This window comes from Pinus tabuliformis, chromosome 6 (assembly GCF_031772625.1).
Source record: "Pinus tabuliformis cultivar Carrire ecotype Pingquan chromosome 6, CPIR1, whole genome shotgun sequence".
Taxonomy (NCBI): domain Eukaryota; kingdom Viridiplantae; phylum Streptophyta; class Pinopsida; order Pinales; family Pinaceae; genus Pinus; species Pinus tabuliformis.
In genome coordinates this window covers 1,855,235,813-1,855,258,415 of record NC_142292.1, presented here as the reverse complement: position 1 = coordinate 1,855,258,415, position 22,603 = coordinate 1,855,235,813, and the positions used below count along the sequence as shown (strand labels likewise).

Sequence of the window (22,603 nt, the reverse complement as noted above, 5' to 3'; positions counted from 1 at the left end):
CTCCATGATTAATATTAATCGCTAGTAACAGCAAGTTCACAATTCGTACCCGTGGAGGCAGAGCGGAGCATGCAATTTATAGATTTAACAGAAAATTTCTGGACTACGGAAATCCACTATATTTAATTTTGTTTCGTCGTCTTGATTGAAAGTGGCGGTATGCCAAATAAATGGTTACAATTACTTTCTTTAATTAACATGATGTCTATTATATTCGAAGTGAAACTCGACACGGATGAAAATTGAAGTCAGATTTTCAGACATGTGTCAGTGAATAACGCCGTCAGGCTTTTCACCTCATACAGTCATTTGTCTCAGTGAATAACGCCGTCAGGCTTTTCACCTCATACAGTCATTTGTTCTGGGAGTCGTCTACCGAGGCTTGACTGGACGATCAAAAGTGATGGGAATCTCGATAAAAAATCTCAAAAAAAAATTTAGAGAGTTTTTGAATCTTGTTTTTAGGGTGGAAATGGATTCATCACCATCAAAAAGCAGGAAACCTAAAATTTAAAAGTTTAATAAATAACTTGGATTTACAAAAATCCTTGCCTAATTTTTCCTAAAATAACTAGAATTTCCATAACTTTCCTCACAATCCTCAGACTAATTAGACTACCACTTTGTTCTGACCTTGATGCGTTGTCTAGGGTTCCCACACAAATTAATTATGGAAGTTATTTTTAAAAAAATCTGATTATAGAAGTTTTGGAATCAATTTTTTTTTATTGTGAAATAAATTCAGCATCATAAAAAAAAGAAATTCTTAATTACCCAACATTAAAATTTAAATTCCCCAAAATATCGATTAAATTTTAACAAAAATAATGCCGACATTTCTACTACACGCATGAAAACTTAACTCCACTGAAGAGGTTCACACGTCATAGTGAATCACACCCTAAATTGTAGGGAGTTTCACAGAGATACGTTTTTGATTTGAAATCGTAATAGTTAGTAAATAGATATCATGAGTGTGAAGCGTTGGCACAGCCATAACTAACAGTTAATAAATAGATATGGGTAAATTATTGAAAGCGTGGGTGCAGATATGAGTTAATAAAAGCTCAAAACTCTTGAGCAGATGATGGTTTAATAACTGGAACATAGTACACTTAATTATTTAGACTTAATTAAAACTCACCCTTTCACTTTAGAGATGTGATTCTGTGGATAAAATATAATAACTAAAGACATTATGTTAAAATATAATTTTTTTAAATATTTTATGTAGAAAAGTAGAAAATAATAAAAATATTAGATATTAGTTAATAATTTATGTGTAGGAAGTATATATTCAAAGGTTACGTTAAAATATATATATATATATATTTTCTTTTAATATTTATATAGAAAAATGGAAAATTAATAAAATATAAATAATAAAAATGTTAGATATTAGTTAATAATATGTGTGGGAAAAATATATTTAAGGGAGGTAGAGAAGAAATAGTTTAAAAGTTTATTTTCTTTATTTCATAAAATTATATTACTAAAGTTTGCAGGGGTAAAAATTGTGAGAATAAATTTATTTATAATACATGAGAGAAACAAATGTATTATAATTAATTGAGATTTTATTATTTATGTAAAATGAACATAAATTTGAGTTTTACACTCTTGAAAAAAGTCAAGTTATATGGATATAAATAGTTCTCTGAATGACTAGATATTTCGTGGAGCAAGTAAATAAGATGTAATCTCTGGTCATGGCTAAGGATTTCGGAGTGATGGGTCTCAGGCTTCGATGCCGCGACCGCCTGCAGCTCACAGTATCTGTTGCTTGCCTGCATCTGCCACAGCCGTCCCCCGTGTGCTCCTTGATCCGGGTTACTACCGAACTGACCCCCGCTGCTAAGTTAATCGCCTCTTCTCACAAGCTTACATCCCCTACCGTTTCACTAACCTTCACCGTTTTCTGTTAGTGTTTTTGTCCTCTTCTGGCAATTGTCATTAACAAATCTTGACAGTTATGGATGAGCTGGGGGACTTCGAGGATCCTTTAGAGGATGTGCCCATCTGGACACCCACCAGGACCACTGCTGCTGGTTTTTTCCCTTTCATGCCCGACCTCACCGATGAAATTGAGGCCCTCCCTCCGTTTTCTCGCCCTCAAATCCCACCAGTATCCCTCTTAGAAGACGCTCCCTCTCCACTGGATTTCATCACTCAACCCCTCTTGTCACGCTCTCTGGCCCTTATCGACCCTTCGCCTAACCCTAGTTGCCCTACTCGCGAAGGTGATCCTTCCCATAACCCCCTTTCGGCGGTGACACCCCCCACCCCCCCCTCTTCAAATCATCCCCAGGGCTCTACAGTCATTGGACCAGTACCATCTGCTCCTCTTTCCTCTTCGGCCGGGCATTGCACCGATCTTAGGTATCTTCACTTCTATTCCGCAGGCGGCGATTGAAAACCCTAGGGTTTCTTCTTCATTGGAACCTACTCAACCTTCCTCGCCTCAGGAAACATCGGCGATTTTTTTTTTTGGGAAATAACAAATAATATTTACAACACAATAATGATATATCAAAAATTATATAATGAATATTTATTAATAATTTGAATTATACATTTAAAAAAATGATATAATCTTTTCTTATTAATAATTTAAATTATATATATATATATATATATTATAATTTTTATCTTAAAACATAATAATAATTATTATTAAATTAATTTTATATTATAATGATAATATATTAAAAATTTATATAATTTGTTTATAAATTTAAAATTTTCATTTAATATATGAAAATCATACCTTCATGTAAAAATTAACTTATTTTTAATTTATTATAATTCGTATTATTCACCACTTTTCTTGAGGTGGCAACCTCTCATTTTTTTCTTAATTATTTAATTATTGAATTATCTAATATTCACTCCATGTGTCTTTTTTAGAAAACTTTCTATTATTGATTTTTCAAAAATAGGTAATTAATATTTTAAAATAATTTTTATTCAAATGACCCTCTAAAGTTTGTAAATTGGAATTAATTCAAGTGAAAGTTTAAGTTAGATTATTCACCTGGTTGATGTAATCCCTTAAGTGGTGTTTATTTTCAGTTAGAGAATAGGGATTCCACACCCCTATTGTGCACCTCCCTCGACTTGTTAGGACTCCACGCCCTTGCCCTGCACCTAGGACTCCGTGTCCTAGTAGAATCAAGGTTCCATTTCTTGATCTATTACAAAGATCCAAGACTGCACACCTTGATCTTTCAGAAAGTTAGGACTCCACGCCCTAATATTTTCCATAGATTCTCATCTATGCTTCTTTGAAGCTCCATGATTTTCCTCAAGGTACTGGTTGTGAGCTCATATGAATCTGATGATCTATTGGCAAGGTATTATTTCCCCATACCTCCACAATCATTTATTATCTGATCATAACTATATACATGACCTCCACAATGATTTATTATCTGAGCATCCTTCTTGACAAGTAACTAAGTTCCATGCCAATTCCTACTAAATACATGGTTAAGCATGCATAATCATGTAATTCATAGATCATCAACAAGATTATGGTCAGTTAACTACTCCACATATTATTTTTTTTCATGTGTCGCAATCATAGACTATCATTCATGTCATGCACCCAAGTCAAAATAGGATGCCAAAAGAGAAACATCGATAATATGCACTTAACCAAAATACACAACCATATATATTATCATAAGCAAGTAAAAACCATGTGACCCAAACCAGGTCTATAGTGTACAATCATATACGTAAGTACACTCCATCAAAATCACCCTTCAGGTGTCACCAAAACTAACTAACCAAGAAGAGACACTACATACTAACCAAGAATGGGATAAACTTGGCCCTAAGTTTTCCTACAGTTATAAGACACTTGGTTCTTTTTAATTCGCTTGTCATAAAGGTATTAACCTTATGTATAAGTATTTGATATCTTTTTCTTCATGTTAATTCATAATTCAATGTTTTGCCAAAGATAAAGCATCTCCATGAAAACCAAAACCTATCATTCTTAATAAAGTAGAAAATATATCCATACTATATTAGATGTGTTTCAAGATATAAAATGCCAAATATTTCTATATCAAAACCAACCGTACAATTTATAATACCATAACAATATAAGATTTTATGTAATTGATATGACATCTACTTAAGTTATCTATAATATCTCGACATTCCACATGTTTTTCTTCTCATAGTTCTCATTAATCCCTCGTGTCATCTTTTGGGTTCTATAGTATATTGAGTTTTCCAAGCTATAAATAGCTCCCACCTTAGTTGTATAACAACATTGATGGTCCATCCTATCATATAATCAAACTTGCATGACAAGAGGTAGAAAATCATACATATACAATTGCATGTCAATCTAGTTACCAAACTTGATATAAATAATGACATGCTTTCTCACTCTAAATTTACCTTTTTCATTTGACAAGACATAGATGCAATCACAAATCCTACGAACCAATTACTATTTTAACCAAAATTTTGATCCTAAGAATAAACACAATATGAAGCTCAAAGCACGATCATTTTAACTTCTAGGGGTAAAGTAGCAACACCTACTTTGTACCACTGAATTTTCTGTAAATTCCACAACCATTAATGTTATTCACATTCATTACTTGAGAACCAATTCAATCTTGGTTTAGAATAAATTTCATTTCAACATATAAATTTTGAGAACCAATTCAATCCTGGTTTAGAAGAATTTCATTTCAACATATAAATTTTGAAAACCAATTCAATCTTGTTTTAGACGCATTTCATTCCAACATATCAATTTGCAATCTTTCAATCGAAGACAACTCATAAAGTAGGTTACCTAAACATTATATCAACACCCATTTCTCAATTACTCATGATTTCTATTTAATAGCTAGGTAATTCATTTGGTTTTAGACCTTATTTCTTAACATAAATACATATATATATTAAAAAAAACATTAAACAAAGCTATGAAAACCATACATTTCCCAAACTATGAATAGTCATGTTGAGTTTACATAAGATTTACACTATCAGAATGGCATTTCTAGCACAAAGCTAAGCTTCATTTCTTTATTTATTTCTCTCTTTGTGTTTTTAAATAAGAAATAATACCCTCTCAAAATATTACAACCTTTTCAAGGGCTACTCACTATCATACAACTATACATCCTAGCACAAGTTCTTAAATCCAACAATTTCTTCCATTCCACATTCAATACAATCATATTAGGTTTTTAAATCATGCAACAATTCCAATTTATCAAAAATGTGATCTCACTCTTCATCAAATTTTCCCTCTAAAATATCACGAGCACATATTCTTGTAAAATAAGAACTCAAATCAACTTTTCATTAACCTCATACATTATGCTTTAAGCTAAAATAAAATTAAATAAATAAATCCAATCATAGAAAAGGTTTATCTCTAAACATGTTATTCTCAACAATTACGTGCTAATCAAATTTAAAGAAAGTAATTCCTCATGTTCATAAACAACATGAATTTTAAATATATCAACTAACTAAAAACAGGTTTGAGAAGTTCATGAGTTCAATTCTCATAATTTCTCTAATTAATTTAGTTAAATACAATTCAATCAATATGCAATCTTTAAATTCATTAAGGAGACTATTATGAATTTCCTAGGTACAACAATATGAAATCTTCTTTGAATATGCTAGACTTCATTTGTTTTAAGCAAACAAAAAAAATATTTCCTAACTTATTACAATAATCTTTTTCTACATTTTCAAGGATTTAAAAATCAATTTAACCCTACCTCAATCAAGCACATACAAAAAGAATTACAATACTGGAGTATAAATAGCTAGTACACAATTGAATGCATATATCAAGATAAGCTATTACACACATTCTAAACCACCTAATGGTGCACACTATACCAATCTTCTTTTTTTATTTGTAATTTAAGGAAATAATGCATTTAAATCTCAAACAAATTCTTGTTATGAGCATTTATTCCACTAAATTCAAAGTATGCATAATCAAACCTTCTTAATCATGTCCATGAGATTTCATCAAAATCAATTCTTCATTATATACACAAATAATTGCTTACCTAACGGATATAAGTTAATATACATTCTACCCTCATACATAATATAACAAGTACATCTTTTAGCTTTCCCTGAAATGGTTTCCATAACCATTCACACCTACAAGTCTTTTGAACCCCTTCTTTATTAGGCAATATATATATATATATATATATATATATATGAAGTTTAAATCCAAAATAAGCTTCAATTTTTCATGATAATCTCAAAATTATAACTTTTAAATGGAGTAATAAGAAATGGAAAGAAACTCCAAATTTAGTCTCCCCATAATTATAAAAATTATTTCAAAACTATATCCTTAAACCAGAAAACATGAAAATTGATTCCAAGTTAAATCTCCATGCAAATTGAAAGTTAAAACATGAAAAGTAGAACAAGATGAGGTACCAAGTTCCAACTCAATGCTAAAGTACAACAAGATGAAGTACAAGCTTTGTGCTACATTGTTGTAATATTTTTTGTTTTTTGTTTTTGTTTTGTTTTGTTTTGTTTTTTTTTTCCTTTTCAGTGGGATAAACTATGTGCTAGAGTGCTCTAACATGCTTTGTGCTAAAGTGTTGTAATATTTTTTAAATTATAGCTTTTAAGCAGGATAAACTATGTGGTAGAGTGCCCTAACATTTTTATTTTATTTTATTAAATTGGAGGGTATTATTAGTTTAGAAATTACCTATATATTTTTAAAATCTTAACAAAAAATAAACAACAAAAAAATATTTTGGAGGTCTATGTCAAATTTTTTATCTTTTTCTCAAAATTTAGCCTCATAAAGAGTCCAAAACCAGAAATAAAAATAAAAAAGTAAAAAAAATTCAAAACTAAACGACATGAGATTTTAACCTTAAACCTTAAAAAAATAGTAATCCAAATTACACTTATTCTAAGAACAAATAATCAAACACACAACAATTCAACATGGATACAAAATCATCATTCATATATTAATACACTAGCAAGCAAGTACGCCCATTTGACCCTAACATTATAACTAGCTGTAATACCATATATAATATTATAATGAAAAAATTCCAAATAAAACATAAATTATACATTAAATCCAATAACACTCACATAACTCTCACCTATCTTCAATAACCCTAAATCCACACATGCTACTTACATCTTCGCAAACACTTTATTACAACAAACAAATGATAAAGTACTTTGATATCCACAAGTCTAAATCCACCAACGCTACTCACATCTTCGCAAACAGTTTATGCCAATGGATAAACGATCAAACTCTATGACGATTCCAATAACCCGATAATCTTGTGAATAAACGATCAAGCTCTACGATGATTCCAATAACCTGAGAATCTTGTACTTGGGAAGTTGATGAGCATCAAATAAAAGATCATACACCAAAACACAGAACTTGCTTCATTTGATTGCTTGAATAGGTTTTTATACACAGCAAGGAAGCTTCTGAAGTCGGTGGAGTCGGTGGCTTCTCCGGGAAGCTATCCATTTGTCAATGCGTTCGTCGAATCCTCTAGATCAGTCTAGCAGTTGCATTAATGGCAGGTGGTTGGAATTAATATCTTCCAACACTCCCCCTTAATTCCAATCATATAACAAATATACAATATATAAGACACTGTAAACATACTCTTAATTGACATGCCTACTGGTCTAAGTCTCAGCTAGGCTTACAATATAATCTTGATTTTCTACAACACATAACTTATTTCTACAAAACACAAATTTTTCCTTCCCAAGAGGCTTAGTGAATATGTCAGTGACATTCTCATTTGTATTACAGTATATTAGAGAAACTTCTTTTGATTGGACCTTTTCTCTTACAAAATGATATTGTGTGGACCTATATGTTTTGACCTTGCATGACTTACAGGATTGTTCCCCAGTTTGATGGCGCTTTGATTGTCACATCTAACCACTGTAGGTTTTTGTTGACCTTCACCGACATCTTCAAGTATTCTTCTGAGCCATATAGCTTCACAGGTGCCACTACATAATGCTTTATATTCTGCTTCAGTTGATGACAAGGAAATTAATGCCTGTTTCTTACTGCTCCATGATATAGCTCTCGATCCTATATTGAAGATGTATCCAGTGGTGGATTTCTTGTCATCTGGATTTCCAGCCTGGTCAAAATCAGAATGACTTGTCAATTCAACATTACAAGCATTAGTATACTCAATACCAAAATTGGTAGTTCCCTTTAAATATCGAAGGACCCTTTTTACAACTATCCAATGGCCTTCATGAGGCTTAGCCATGAATTGACTAAGTATGCTTACTGCATAAGCAATGTTTGGGTTGATGGTAGTGAGATAATTCAGACTTCCCACTAATTTTCAATACAATGTTCCATTCACCTCTTTTGTTCCATCATCACTTCTTAATTTGATATTTTGTTCCAATGGAGTACTCACTGCTTTACATCCATTCATATGAAATCTCTTTAGTACTTCATTTGTATATTTTCTTTGTGTGATTAAGGTTCTTCCATCATTTCTCCATACTTCAAGACCTAGACAATAGTGCATCTCACCAAGATCATTCATCACAAATTCATGTGATAACTTCATTTTTATATCTGTAATTAATTTATCATCACTCCCTGTTATTATTAGATCATCAACATATATAGAAAGTAATACTATATCCCCATTTATGTCTGTCTTGACATACAAATTAGGATCATTTTTTCTCTTTTTAAATCCTTGCTGAAAGAAGAATTTGTCAATTTTCTTATACCAATATCTAGGTGCCTGCTTTAGTCCATATAAGGCCTTTTTTAACTTGCATACAAGATGTTCTTGACCTTTCTTTACAAATCCTTCTGGTTGAACAAGATAAATTTTTTCTTTTAAGTCACCATTTAGAAAAGCTGACTTTACATCTAATCGATGTAGCTTCCAATCATATTTAGTTGCCAACGCTATCATTATTTTGATTGTATTCATTTTTGCAACTGGAGCAAAGGTATCTTCATAATCTATACCTTCTTTTTGTGAATAACCTTTTGCAACCAATCTTGCCTTATACTTGTCTATGCTACCATCTGCATTAAATTTTGTCTTGTACAACCATTTTGATCCTATAGGGACTTTATTTTCAGGTAATTCTATCAATTCCCAATTTTCATTTTTCATTATAGAATCATATTCTTCTTTCATAGCTTCCATCCATTCTTTATGATTTTTGGCTTGTTCATAATTTAAGGGCTCAAAAACAGTGATTACTTGAGACATTAAAGCATAATCTTTATACCTGATGGGGGCTTGAATCTGTCGTGTTGACCTTCTTAGAGGTTCATTACTTTGTGGAGTACCTTCTCCTTTTCTTCTCTGCGGAGTGCCTTCGTCACTTCTTTGTGGACTTTGATTCCTTGATGTGTCTTTTGGAATGTCCATGTGTTCTTGTACTTAAGTTGATTCTACAACTTCTTCTTCTTCCTTAAAGCTTTCATAAGGACACTGCCATATATTATGTTCATATTCTTTTATTTGTTTATTTACATTCTCATGAAATATAACATCTCTACTTGCAAAGACCTTGTGAGTACTTGGATCATACATTTTATATGCTTTTTGATCACTGCAATATCCAATAAAAATACATTTGATGGCTTTGGCATCTAACTTTCTCCTATCCTCTTTAGGAATATGAGCAAAGGCCTTGCATCCAAATATCCTTAAATGACTAACTTTAGGTTTAAAACCATACAATGCTTCAAATGGTGTTTTGCGCTCAAGCTACTTATTAGGGCTTCTATTTTTAAGATATACAGCTGTATTAATGGCTTCAGCCCAAAAACTATTGGAAATTCCTTGACTTTTTAACATACTTCGAGCACATTCAACTAATGTTCTATTTTTTCTTTCAACTACTTCATTTTGTTGAGGTGTATGTGGTATTGTAAATTGTTTCATAATTCCATTTTGTTTGCAATATTTGATAAAATCCCCTGAAGTGTATTCACCACCTTTATCTGATCGAAGAATTTTAATGCTCTTTCCTATTTGCTTTTCAACCATACTCTTGAATTCTTTAAATTATTCAAACAAGTCACTTTTGTTTCTTATAAAGTATACCCAGGTGTATCTAGTGCTATCATCAATCAATATAAGAAAGTAATATGCTCCACCAAGTGACTTAGTTTGCATTGGACCACATACATCAGTATGCAGTAGTTCAAGTATTTCACGTTTTATTCTATTTTCATGCACAGGAAATTCTTCCCTGTGTTGTTTTCCTAGTGCACAACCTTCACATTCAAAGTGTTCACCCTTAATAATTGGAAGACCTTATACCATCATTTTCTTTTGTAGTAACATTAGGTCATTATGATTTAAGTGTCCATACCTTTGATGCCAAAGTTCTATAGTTGACATGCCCATTGATGCCAAAGCTTGATGCCCATTCTTCATTACATCGAACTTGTATAAACCTCCAACTCTCATTCCTTTTGCAATAACCTTGTAGTTGTCCTGCACATCCTTTACCAAACAACGTGATTTCACAAATTCAACTTTTAAATGTTGATTTGTGATAGTAGAGACTGAAATTAAGTTCTTCTTTAATCCTGGAACATACACCACATTTTGAATTTGTTTTTCTTGTCCATTACGCATCATAACACTTATATTACCATATCCTTTAATTTCATGTGATCTATTATCTCCTAACTAGATGTGTCCACCATTATTGATTTCATGATAAGTATCAAACCAATCTCTTTTGCATGACATATGGATTGATGCACCAGAATCTATAAACCAATCATTATCATCATCAGTGTCCGCTGATAAAGCAGCATTGGACACAAACAATTTAAGATTGCTAACATCTTGACTAATTGCTTCATCTCTATCAACATAATTTCCTAAATGCCTTTTTTGTTTAAATTGATCAGACCTCCGTTTCATGCAATTCTTAACAAAATGACCAGGGTTTCCACAATAATAACACACATCATCTCGACTTGATTTGGCATTTGTCCTTGGTAAAGGGGTACTTTGAAATGATTTTACCTGTGGCTTTTTGCCTTTATTTTTCTCCCACTGTTTGCCTTTGAAGCACTGCTTCCCTTTGGCCATCAATTCCAAATCTGAATTGGTATATTTCTTCTTAAGGCTTCTTCTCCGCTCTTCTTCCTGCATAAGTATACCTGCCAACTCATCAAAAGTAGGAACCTTCTCTCTAGCTGAAAGACCAGTTATAAACATTTGATATTCATCAAGCATTCCACTTAATGTCACAATAACCAAGTTTGTACTAGATACTGATTCACCAATGTCACCTAATTTATCCTTTAGATCTTTAATTCTAGAGATAAAATCACTAACACTTTCATTTTCTTCCATGTTAATTGAAAGAAGCTTACTCTTTAAATACAATATTCGATTTGTAGTCTTCGTCTCATACAAATTTTTGAGAATGTCCCATGTCTCCTTGGATGTTTTGCACTCTATAATGTGTGGAATAATGTTGTCTTTAACCGTCATCCGCAAAATCACCTTTGCTTTGTTTTCCCGTCGTTCCCAATCTTGAATTACAGCATCTGTGGCTTGAGGAGACACTAGCTTAACTTCAACTCCAGACACAATCGCCCATGTATTGTTGCCTTCCGTCAAAGTCTACAACTTAAACTTCCAATTTGCATAATTTTCACCATCTAACTTGTTAGAGTCAGATAAATATGATTCTGCCAACATGTTAGCCATTTTCAATAAGCTTATAAATCCTTTAGTATCAACCACCAAGGTACAATTTTTTTCCCAAATATAAACCCTCAATCATAAAATTTTATCCAATATATCATTGCCGCCTTCTTTTTTTTCCTTTTTTTTTTGAAAAAGATACACTCGCAATCGGTATATATAGTGATAAAATGATAGCAATTAAATCTTCAAATTGCCATGGCCAAAATTCCTAATAAAGAGTAATCACCTTCTACTGCTTGTTACAGATTTATAACTCAACTATCCAACAGGCTACTCTAAAGTCTGAGGTGCAAATGGAATTTTGATAAAGATTATCATAGCAACAGATTCCAATGAGAAAATAGAAAATCAAAGATATATCGAAATTGTCGTCACTTCCAAACAGCATTTCTGGTTGTCGCCCCCAAATTCTATACTAATAACTTTCACTTCACCAACCTTCTTCTCCACCTTTGGCACGCTCACCACCAGCGCGTCATTCTCCAAGCTCGCTTTGACGTTTTCCATATCACCGTCCGACAAACGGAATTGTTGGATAAATTTACCGACCAATCGCTCCTCTCGGTGCCATTTTTTGGACTTGTCAATCTTCTACTTCTGCTATTCTCCGCTCACGGTAAGCACACCGCTCTTGAACTCAATCTTAATGTCCTCCTTACAGTGGCTCGAATGCCTCACTCAACTTCCTGACTGGCTCTCACAAGTAGGCTTCTCACGGTGTTCTTCTACAGCTCCAGCCTCCCTGGAACGCACCCTCTAAGAAGAACTTTGCAGCGCTCACCAAGCTCTGATACCAAATCAAAGATCATACACCAAAACACAAAACTTGCTTCATTTGATTGCTTGAATAGTTTTTATACACAACAAGGAAGCTTCTGAAGTCGGTGGAATTGGTGGCTTCTCCAGGAAGCTATCCATTTGTCAATGCATTCGCCGAATCCTCCATATCAGTGTAGCAACTGCATTAATGGCGAGTGGTTGGAATTAATATCTTCCAACACATCATCCACAGGTCAGAAATTCAACACATCATCCACAGGTCAGAAATTCTACGAGTAGGGGAGTCCGAATTATAATCACTTTGAATGTACTATTTGAAGATGAAGTTAACTCTACGAGTATGGTATTCTAGACCTATGATCACTTTGAATATACCATTTGAAGATGAAGTTAGCTTTAAATCTTGAGATCAAATCCAGTTGAGTACTCAACTCATTGTGTCAACAAATGCTATAAAATATAAAAAGTAAATAAAAATGGTCAAACAAGCAAACTCCTTATGCTCTTTCTCACCGTGTAACTCCTCATGCTCTTTCTCACAGTGTTTTTATTTAAGTTGAATCAAATGCAAACAAATATTACAAAGGAAAATATTTCAGAACCTTTACACAATAATGAAATAGCCAAGGAAAGATGTAACTCGAATATTAAATTTATGAGAGATTCGTTTCTAAGGTCGAGAAATAGAGGAAGGCTAAGATAGATGTGTGTAGTCCCAAAATTGGAGTGATTTTTGAAGTAAAAAATCAGAGTAATTGCAGGGATTACGTTCTAACTGGATAGTATTAGAACTACTTATCTTAAGCCAGAAAAGTACTCAATGAAAAGTAAGAATAATAGCATTGTTTTACCTCTTGTAATATTATTTGAAAATTGGTAATGGTGTATAAGACAGAATATTTTCTAAAAATAAAATCTTATCCATTAATTTATGAAATTCTCATATAAATAAGTTGAAATAAATATACCTACCAACATAATAAAATCTATATGTAAAAAAACAATAGAAAAATATCTATATATAATTAAAACAACAAAACAAAACCCTATGGATTAAAAATAACAATTTAACAAACTAATCCTAACTTCAACCCTGAATATTTTCTGTTATGACAATTTCTCATTTGCAAAACCTAGAATTTCGTTACCCTTTAAATACAATGAATCAAACAAAGCTACTAATCAAAGTTACAAGTTAACTAGCCAAACAATAAATTTAAAAGTCAAATTTCAATAAACCTGGAAAATTTCCATGTAAATGTCACTAAAATTATGAATCCAAATCAAATTTCAATAAACCTGGAGATCTATCTGCATGACATAAATTTTGAATCCACACATAAAGATTTATTGTTTTAAAAATTTCAAAAGTATTAAATCACCCTCTCACTTGAAGTTGCGAGTGGAGATATTTCGGATCTAGGCCAAATAAGTCAGAATGATGAAAATCAGATGGCCATTTCTCAGGACGAAAGTTGGATGAGAACCTCCATTAAAGAACGCCTTCGTCGTAATTAGGAGTGTATAGATGGCACATAACACCTTGCTTATTCTTCATTATGGGTTATTTTGATTATTCCTGGAATATTTGTGACATTTTGAAACAGTATGAATTAAAATTATTTTTAATAATTAAAATATTTAACTTTTGAATTTCGTAATAATATATTATTTGCTTTTAATGATGTTCAGACCATATGGAGTAATTTAGTATCATAACGTACTAAATGATGTTTATATCACATGGAATAATTGGGAGAAGATATTATTACATGATTTTATATTAAAAATAAAAAATAAAATTTAAATGTATAGTTTTGAAATAGAATAAAAAAATAAGAATATTATTAATTTTATTATATAAAAAAAAATATTTTTATTATGGGTTGGATTATGAAATTAAAAAATATAATTATTTGATTTATTTGTAATAAAAAATTGTTTATGTTTATAACTTATTGATAAAATTATATAGAAGTTAAGTAAAGATTTTTTGTAGAAATCGCATAAGAGAAATTTTTGACCGACTGTTTCGAACACAAGTGTGGTTCATCATCAATTATATAAAAATTGTTATTTTTTAATTACTTAATAATAAACAGAAAAGTATTATCATCTATTTATAATTAATTCTTATAAAAATGATTAAACAACCCAGTAATAACATAATAATAAAACTTTAAAAAACAAAAAACACTGATGTGTATTGATATATTTATGATAAGAAAAAAATAATTACACATATTCAAATGATAATATTAAAAAAAAAAATCCATTTAAATTTTTCCAAACAAAATTCTTAATGCAACATAAATTGATCAAAAAAAATTTACACCTCAGCCAATTTAATTCCCCTACATGCTTTATAGAACTAATGTAATACATGCTTTGTAAAATGAATTAAATTAATATTTAATAATATTATTTTATTTTAAATATAATTAAATTATTAAATGAATTAGATTAATTATTTTATGAATATTTAAAACATTTTCAATAGAAATTACATTAGAAAAATTAAATCTACACATTTAAAACCAACAAATATAGTTCATCATTAAAACAACATTATTTTATTTTAAATATAATAAAATCATTATTTATTATTTATAATTAATAAATAAATTTTCTTAATTCATATAACAAATACATTTAATAAAAACTCTTTGGAATATTTAATAAATTAGAAGTTATAATGGATCTACATCACTGTATTTCATAAATATAAAAACGTGCAAAAACAAGGTTGATGAAAAACATTGTAAACCCCATCTTCCCATAACATCAAATTTGTAAACAGAACTGCCCATCATTTGAAAATTCCCCACTACATTCAAATGTTCACCAAAATACTTTATAGGTATAATAGTAACAGAGCCTCCAAAATATGAAAAGACAAAAAATTGTTTATGTTGTTCCAAGACCAAAACATGATATACCAATGTCTATTAACTTTCTACAAAACGGTGCATCACACAATTTCAACTAATATCTAATTCTCCACTTAAAGTTTGCATTTCATTTTTCAAACCTCTCAATTTCTCTTCCAACTCGAAAAGCTGTGCATTGTCCTTTTCATCCAACCATTCCTCCACACTATTCAGCATCTGCACAATATCCGTTGCCACTGTCACATTCAGCTCTCCTTTAGTCTCGGCTTCTTTCACTCTGCTTCTCATGTTGTAAACGTAGTTCTCTAAATTGACCCTGGCAGTGTGCTTCTTCTTTACCTCTTCATCATCCCTTCTGAATCTCTCGGCATCACTTGTCATTTTCTTGATCTCCTCTTTGCTCAGCTGACCACCTTCGTTCGTTATAGTAATGAAATTGCTTACCCCACTTCCCCTGTCCCGGGCTGACACCTTCAGAATTCCGTCGACGTCCAATTCAAAGACAACTGCAAGGCTTGGCACTCCATAACGGGCTGCCGGAATTAGATATCCTTATGCCCAAAAGAGTGAAATTGAACGCATGGTTGCAAAAATTCTAGAGGATGGTACAATTCAACCTAGTCACAGTTCTTTCTCTTCTCCAGTAGTATAGATGCACAAGAAGGATGGTTCATGGTGTATGTTTCTGTATGCTTAACAAGCTCACCATTAAAAATAGATTTCTCATTCCTGTCATTGATGAATTGTTGTATGAATTACATGGAACAATTTACCTCACGAAGTTGGATCTTCGTTCAGGATATCATCAAATTAGAATGAAGATTGACAACATTCCGAAAACAACATTCATAACTCATGAGGGTCATTATGAATTTTTGGTCATGCATTTTGGCCTTACTAATGCACCTTCCACATTTCAAGGTTTGATGAATTCCATTTTCAAACCCTTCCTTATAAAATTTGTGTTAGTATTTTTTGATGATATACTAATCTACAACAAGTTTTGGAAGGATCATGTTGAACATGTTGACAAGGTGCTCAAACTATTGGAGGAGAAACAATTATATGCAAAAACCTCCAAATGTTTCTTTGGAGTACAAGAGATGTAATATTTGGGTCATATTGTATCTCATGACGGTGTTAAGGTAGACCCTAACAAAATCAAAGCCATTAAGGAATGGAAAATCTTCACAACCAGAAAGCATATTCGAGGATTTCTTGGGTTGATAGGGTATTATCGCAAGTTTGTTAATAATTATGGAAGAATAACAACACCTCTAATAACATTACTAAAGATGGATGCATTTTCTTGAACTCTAGAAGCAACTAAGGCCTTTGAACATCTTAAAGAGGCAATGTGCCAAGCACTGGTCTTAGCTATGCTAGACTTCACAAAAACCTTTATTGTGGAATGTGATGCCTCGGGAAATGGAATTGGTGTTGTTTTAATGCAAAAAGGAAGACCCATTGCTTTTGAAATTCGTCCAATCAAAATAAAGTATTTACACAAACCTATTTATGAGAAGGAAATGTTGGAAATACTACATGCACTAAAGCAATGGAGACCTTACCTAATGGGAAGACACTTCAAAGTAAAAATAGATCATGATAGTCTTAAATACTTTTTGGAACAAAGATTATCTTCAGAAGAGCAACAAAAATGGGTCACAAATATGTTGGGTTATTACTTTGAAATCATTTACAAAAAATGGAAGCAAAATGTTGTTGCAGATGCACTCTCAAGAAATGATGAGGACGTGGAAGCATTTCTTTGTGCCATTTCTATTATCCAACCTGATTGGATAACTGAAGCAAGGGAAGAATGGAGGAATGGTGAAGAGGTATGGAGACTCATTCAAAAGTTGCAGCAAGATCCCAGTACATCTAGTACATTTAGCTAGAAAAATGATTCATTATGGTATAGTTTGTATCTTTGTAAGAATTCTCAACTCAAGCAAAATATTCTTTTGGAATTGCACACATCCCCCTTACGAGGACACTCAATATTTTTAAAAACTTACCATAGGGTCAAGAAGGATTTTTTTTTTATATGGCCTTAAATCTGATATTCAAAAGTTTGTGGCAAAATGTTTGAATTGCCAAAAAAGTAAAGTTGAGACAATTAAGACCACGGGTCGGCTACAACCTTTAGCCATTCCAAGTCAGCGTTGGGAGGAGGTCTCAATGGATTTTATCATAGGTTTACCCAAGTTTGAACGAAAGAGTATCATCATGGTGGTAGTTGATAGACTTACCATGTATGCACACTTTTGTGCATTATCTCATCCTTTTAAAGCTATTGTAGTTGCTATTGCATTTATGGAAATAATTCAAAAGCTACATGGAAACCCAAAGATTATTGTAAGTGACAGAGATCCCATTTTCACTAAAAAAATTTGGATGGAAATATTTTCTTGTCTTGGTACTCAATTAACTCATAGCTCATCTTATCATCCTCAATATAGCGGGAAAACTAAGACAGTGAACAAATGTTTGGAAGGATATCTTCGTTGCTTTGTATCTAATAAAAAACACAATGGGTCAAGTGGTTACCTTTAGCTGAATGGTGGTATAACACTTCCTTCCGTACTGCAGCAAAAATTACCTCATTTATGGCACTTTGTGGATATCATCAACCATCCATCACATCATATTTAAGAGAAAATTCTAAGGTTCAAGTAGTGGAAGATCACATCGAGCATCAACAACAAGTTCTCCAACTCTTAAAATATAACCTCACTTTGGCGTAGAATCGAATGAAACAACAAGAAAATAAATATTGGTGAAAGAAGTTTTGATGTATGCGACTAGGTATTTTTTACGACTACAACCATACAAACAAATATCCCTCAAGCAACTTAAGAAGGATAATAAAGTATCACCCAAGTATTATGGTCCTTACAAGGCATTGCAAAAGATTGGTACTGTGGCATACATATTGGAGCTGCCTACATAGTTTTCCATGTTTCATGCTTAAAGAAGGTTATTGGTGACAAGCTCCCAGTTCAAACATTGTTGCCAGAACTTGATGGAGAAGGAAAATTCATATTTGAGCCTGAAGCAGTCACAGAAACAAAAACCCAACAACTATAAAATCGATTAATTTCAGAGTATCTCATTAAGTGGAAGAACTTGCCCGCTGAATATTCCACATGGGAGGATAATAATTTTATACAGAAGCATCCACAACTACTCAAGCGTTGAGGATAACACTTTTTTGAAGGAGAGGGGCATGTTCGGTCCCTATAATACTAGTGCATTCCCCTTATTTTTATTATTAGTGTATTCCCCTATTATTATTGTTGTGTTCATGTATCCTCCATGTTGTTATTGTTGTGCCCCATAGAATCCCACTATTGTTATTGTTGTGCCCTTACATTATTATTTTTATGTAGGCTCTAATTATATTGTGACCCCTTAGACTCCTATATATACCAAGGAGATCTTATCATTTGTATCATCCAAGTATTGTTCAATTATGTAATGTAAAGGAGGTTTCCCCCTCGAAGAGGATAATTTTCAAGTCGTTGATCTATATTTTTGTGAGTTGGTTGCATAACAAAATATTAATATTTCGGGTCTCTTTCGACAAGATTAAGAGTGGCACTTTGGATGTCACTTGACCCAATATGATTCTCATAAGCTATAATTATTTTTTCATCAACATCATGAGTTAGGTTCATTTCTCAATGTTAGGTGTATTTCTTGATATGTACAGAGAGAAATTGGATTAGAAATTTACACGATGTCTAGTCCAATTAAATTTCCTATAAACTTTGATTTTCTATTTGGTTAGTTACCTAGCAAAGTCTCTCCTATAAATCCCAGTTGGCCAAAAGTTGATTGATTGTAGATTAAGAATGGTTATAGTTAATTGTAAATATCCTTACCATAAATAGTCTCATAAATTTAATAACATATTTTATAGACATTAAATATTGAAAATTTAATGATATATTTTTTTACCTTCAACAATCTCTACATTTTAATACTATGTTCCTTTTTTATCTATATACTTACCAATTCAAAACATAAATGAAAACTATAAAATTGAGTTATGAAATGATAGGAGTGAACTAAAAAAAAGGGATAGAGATCATTATACATCAACTATTTTGAACTAATCATACAACAAACAAGAATGTAACTATTGGCTTTCATATTCCCAAGAATTTCATTGAACATATTATTATTCTAATACTTGAAATAAATATCTACGGAAATTTGAAAAAGTTTGAAGGTGAAAGGGGTATCATGATGAAATCAAAATCATCCCTATTACCGTGATGTGAAGCATCACCATCCCCAAAAATTTCATACTAGTGAGTAATGAGGTCATCTTCCCTGATGGGGGTGATTCGTCGATGAGAATTTACCAGCACCAAAGGTGAAGTTAACTTGGCAGGAGCACTTATCAAGATCACCATTTAATCGCCATGTTAATTTGTTGCATGTGTCTCCTCCCCATGATACGACCTTTGGCAGCCCTCGTAAATTGATTTGGGCTTTGCCTGGTATCTCGTACGGAAACCGTGTGGCGTGAGTGGGTTCTTCATACAAGAGTTCACCTAGTTCGACACCACTCTATTAATTTCCCAACCTTCAATTTCAACATTTTCATATGCTGCAAGATCGTCACATTTCTCATTCCTTCTATCCTTGTGGATATGGGGACCTCCTCTCATGGCGAATTGGCCATCACTCAAGAATTACCTAACAAGAAAATTTGTCTCATTAACGGTTTCATCATGCACTCCTTTGTTGGTTTTGTGAGTTTTAGATATACTCGGGACACATGGCCCACGCTGTGCATTTCCCCTAAGTGTATCTCCCCTCCCCTCTCTAGGCTTCCCATGCAAAAGGGTTGGTATAAATTAAATACGTTGTTAGCAGGGTGGTGAAGCTCAAGGGGTTTGTTTGTTGACAAAGTTGTCACTCGTTGCTTTGTGGAGTTGGGGTTAGATCTGGTATGGTGGTTACATCATTGGTTCACGACTTTGTATCAAGTTCATTCTCATACTTGCTCCTCCCTTTTCCCTCTGCACATAATCTATGATCATTTTAGTCATCGACCACATCAGGGCTCAGGGTTTCAGGGTGGTAGTCTTTCTCCATGTTCTTTGTGTTGATCTTGCACAACACGAGGTCTGGCCCATCTTTCAGTTGGTTGTTGTTCTTTCCCTGATTTCCTTGCAAAGCACAAACCCAACTAGAGTATCCTTCCATTGTCTAGTGCTTGTATGCGGGATTTGGTATTCCAGGACCTTTTCGATTTGGTTTTAAAATTGGGTTTCAACATACCCAGGTATATAATGTCCATATAGTTATAAGGGTTCGTGTCACCTCTCACAGTCATAAGGAGCACTATATGGTCACCCATTCATATGTTTGTTTGGGTCACAAGTGTTCTTTTAAGGCCCATTCAACCCATCAATCCTCCATTAAATTACTCCTTTATAGTCAATATCCAGGTCGAGTTTTTTTCCCTCTATCATACTGCTAGAATCCCTTTTTGTTCTTCAGTTGTTGTAGTCATCTCTTTTGATTGTAGAGCATACATGGCCCCGAGGCAACGACAACCAACAGGACAAGGTGGAGGTGCAGGGCCATCCTCCTCTAGGAACCGATGACTCTTCATATGGGAGTATGTAGCTAACTTCTTCGAAGCTGGTCCTTTGGAGGTTCAGAAAGAAATCCTAAGGTTGGAAGCGAAGGAATTTGGTGGTTGTTAATGTTTTTCTGATTTTGAGATTAGTGGAGGTTTCCTCAAATGGGTACCAAATCTTGGAAAACTCAAGAAGAGGTGCCTCCATTTTCTTCATTCAATCACCCACCATCGCCAAATGGATTCACTGCTTAACATGATCATCTATGATAAGCAAGTCGACAATTACAAACTCTTTGCAAGCTAGGAAGAAATCAATTGCATCATGCGGGATATTAGATACAACTTGGACGACATAGTGGTAAGGTTGACTCAAGTGGAAAGGTACATAGCTTCAAAATTTAATATTGAATCCAATGGACATGAGGAAGAGGACGCAGTAATCAACGCAGTTCCTCTCAACACTATCACTGCAAATTCAGCCTTACCAAGAACAACTCCCATGATGTTGGCTCTCCAGGATCGATAATTATCATCCTTGACTAGTATATTTTATCCCAGTTCTTGCTACTATGTGTTGTGTTAGGTTTGTTGGTTGCAGCGTCCTTATGTTAGTTTTCAGTTACCTTATGTTATTTTGTAAAGGGTGTTCGACTTGAAGTTGGAATCTGTTTAAGCGACACTCTACTTTCTGGGTCAATACTAAAGTTTAATATGGCCCATTTTTTGGTATCCAGAAAGAGGATTTTGGATACTATGGAGCTAACAAAGTCATGAAAACTTTTCGAAGTAAAATCTAATGTAACCCTTTTTGTTATCAATAGTAATATAAAGTCATATTTACAAAAAAAGAGTAATTAAGTCATCTTCGCAATTCAAATAATTGAATTTCATGAAACCCCCTTATGCATCTCCAATGATATCTTCACACCTTCCTCCTATAGAAACCTTCCATTGGCCATGGGTCAATCATTGGTACACTACTTGATGTCAAAGATTACCCTGAAACAAACATTGTAAGAGTTGAGCATTACCATTCAAGTGTTGGATGCTAGGAGCCCTTGCAAATTTTTTATTTTCGACATCAGCCATGATAGTTGGTTTTGGGCCACATTAAACTATGAAAGTGGATAGCCCCTATCGATTCCATTTGACATCTCTACATCAATGGTGAGAACAACCTCAAAGGTGCCTTGGAAAATTAACCCACCGGCATAAATGGTACCATTTTAACTTAAAATAATTAATAAATTAGAATTATTATAAATTATATTAAAAATATTTAAAAAAATATTATAATTAAAAATTAATTTTGAATAGAAATTATTGAAATAAAATTGATTAATAGCAACAATGTTAAAGTCAAAATACACCAACAAATCAATTATACAACTTATATTTAAAATTATATATATATATAATTCTTCTAAAATTATATTGTATGTGAAAGAGAAATTGAAAAGGTGGAAAATTTTAATAATTTACATTTGAAATTAATTTTCTTCAAAATAATGTTTTGTAAATAAACATGTTAAAATTTTTGCAAATTTTTTCAAATATAT

At 32.6% G+C, this 22,603-nt stretch overlaps 1 protein-coding gene across 1 annotated transcript; it reads right to left on the bottom strand.

The window, feature by feature from the left end:
* Positions 1–15,526: 15,526 nt before the first annotated feature.
* LOC149266451 (heat shock 70 kDa protein-like) lies at positions 15,527–20,121 on the bottom strand. Its single transcript, XM_089408269.1, has 2 exons — positions 20,037–20,121; positions 15,527–15,969 (listed from the first exon to the last, which is right to left on the bottom strand). Exons 1-2 carry the CDS (start codon positions 20,119–20,121, stop codon positions 15,527–15,529), a joined length of 528 nt encoding a protein of 175 aa, XP_089264395.1.
* Between the last annotated feature and the right edge of the window lie 2,482 nt (positions 20,122–22,603).

What these genes read in the sequence shown, in the direction of transcription:
- LOC149266451 (XM_089408269.1), bottom strand. Translation starts at nt 20,121, where the DNA reads ATGAGAGGAGGTCCCCATATCCACAAGGATAGAAGGAATGAGAAATGT. An exon ending in TGAAAATGTTGAAATTGAAG is followed by an intron (nt 15,970 to 20,036) that starts GTTGGGAAATTA and finishes TAATTCCGGCAG; the next exon opens with CCCGTTATGGAGTGCCAAGC.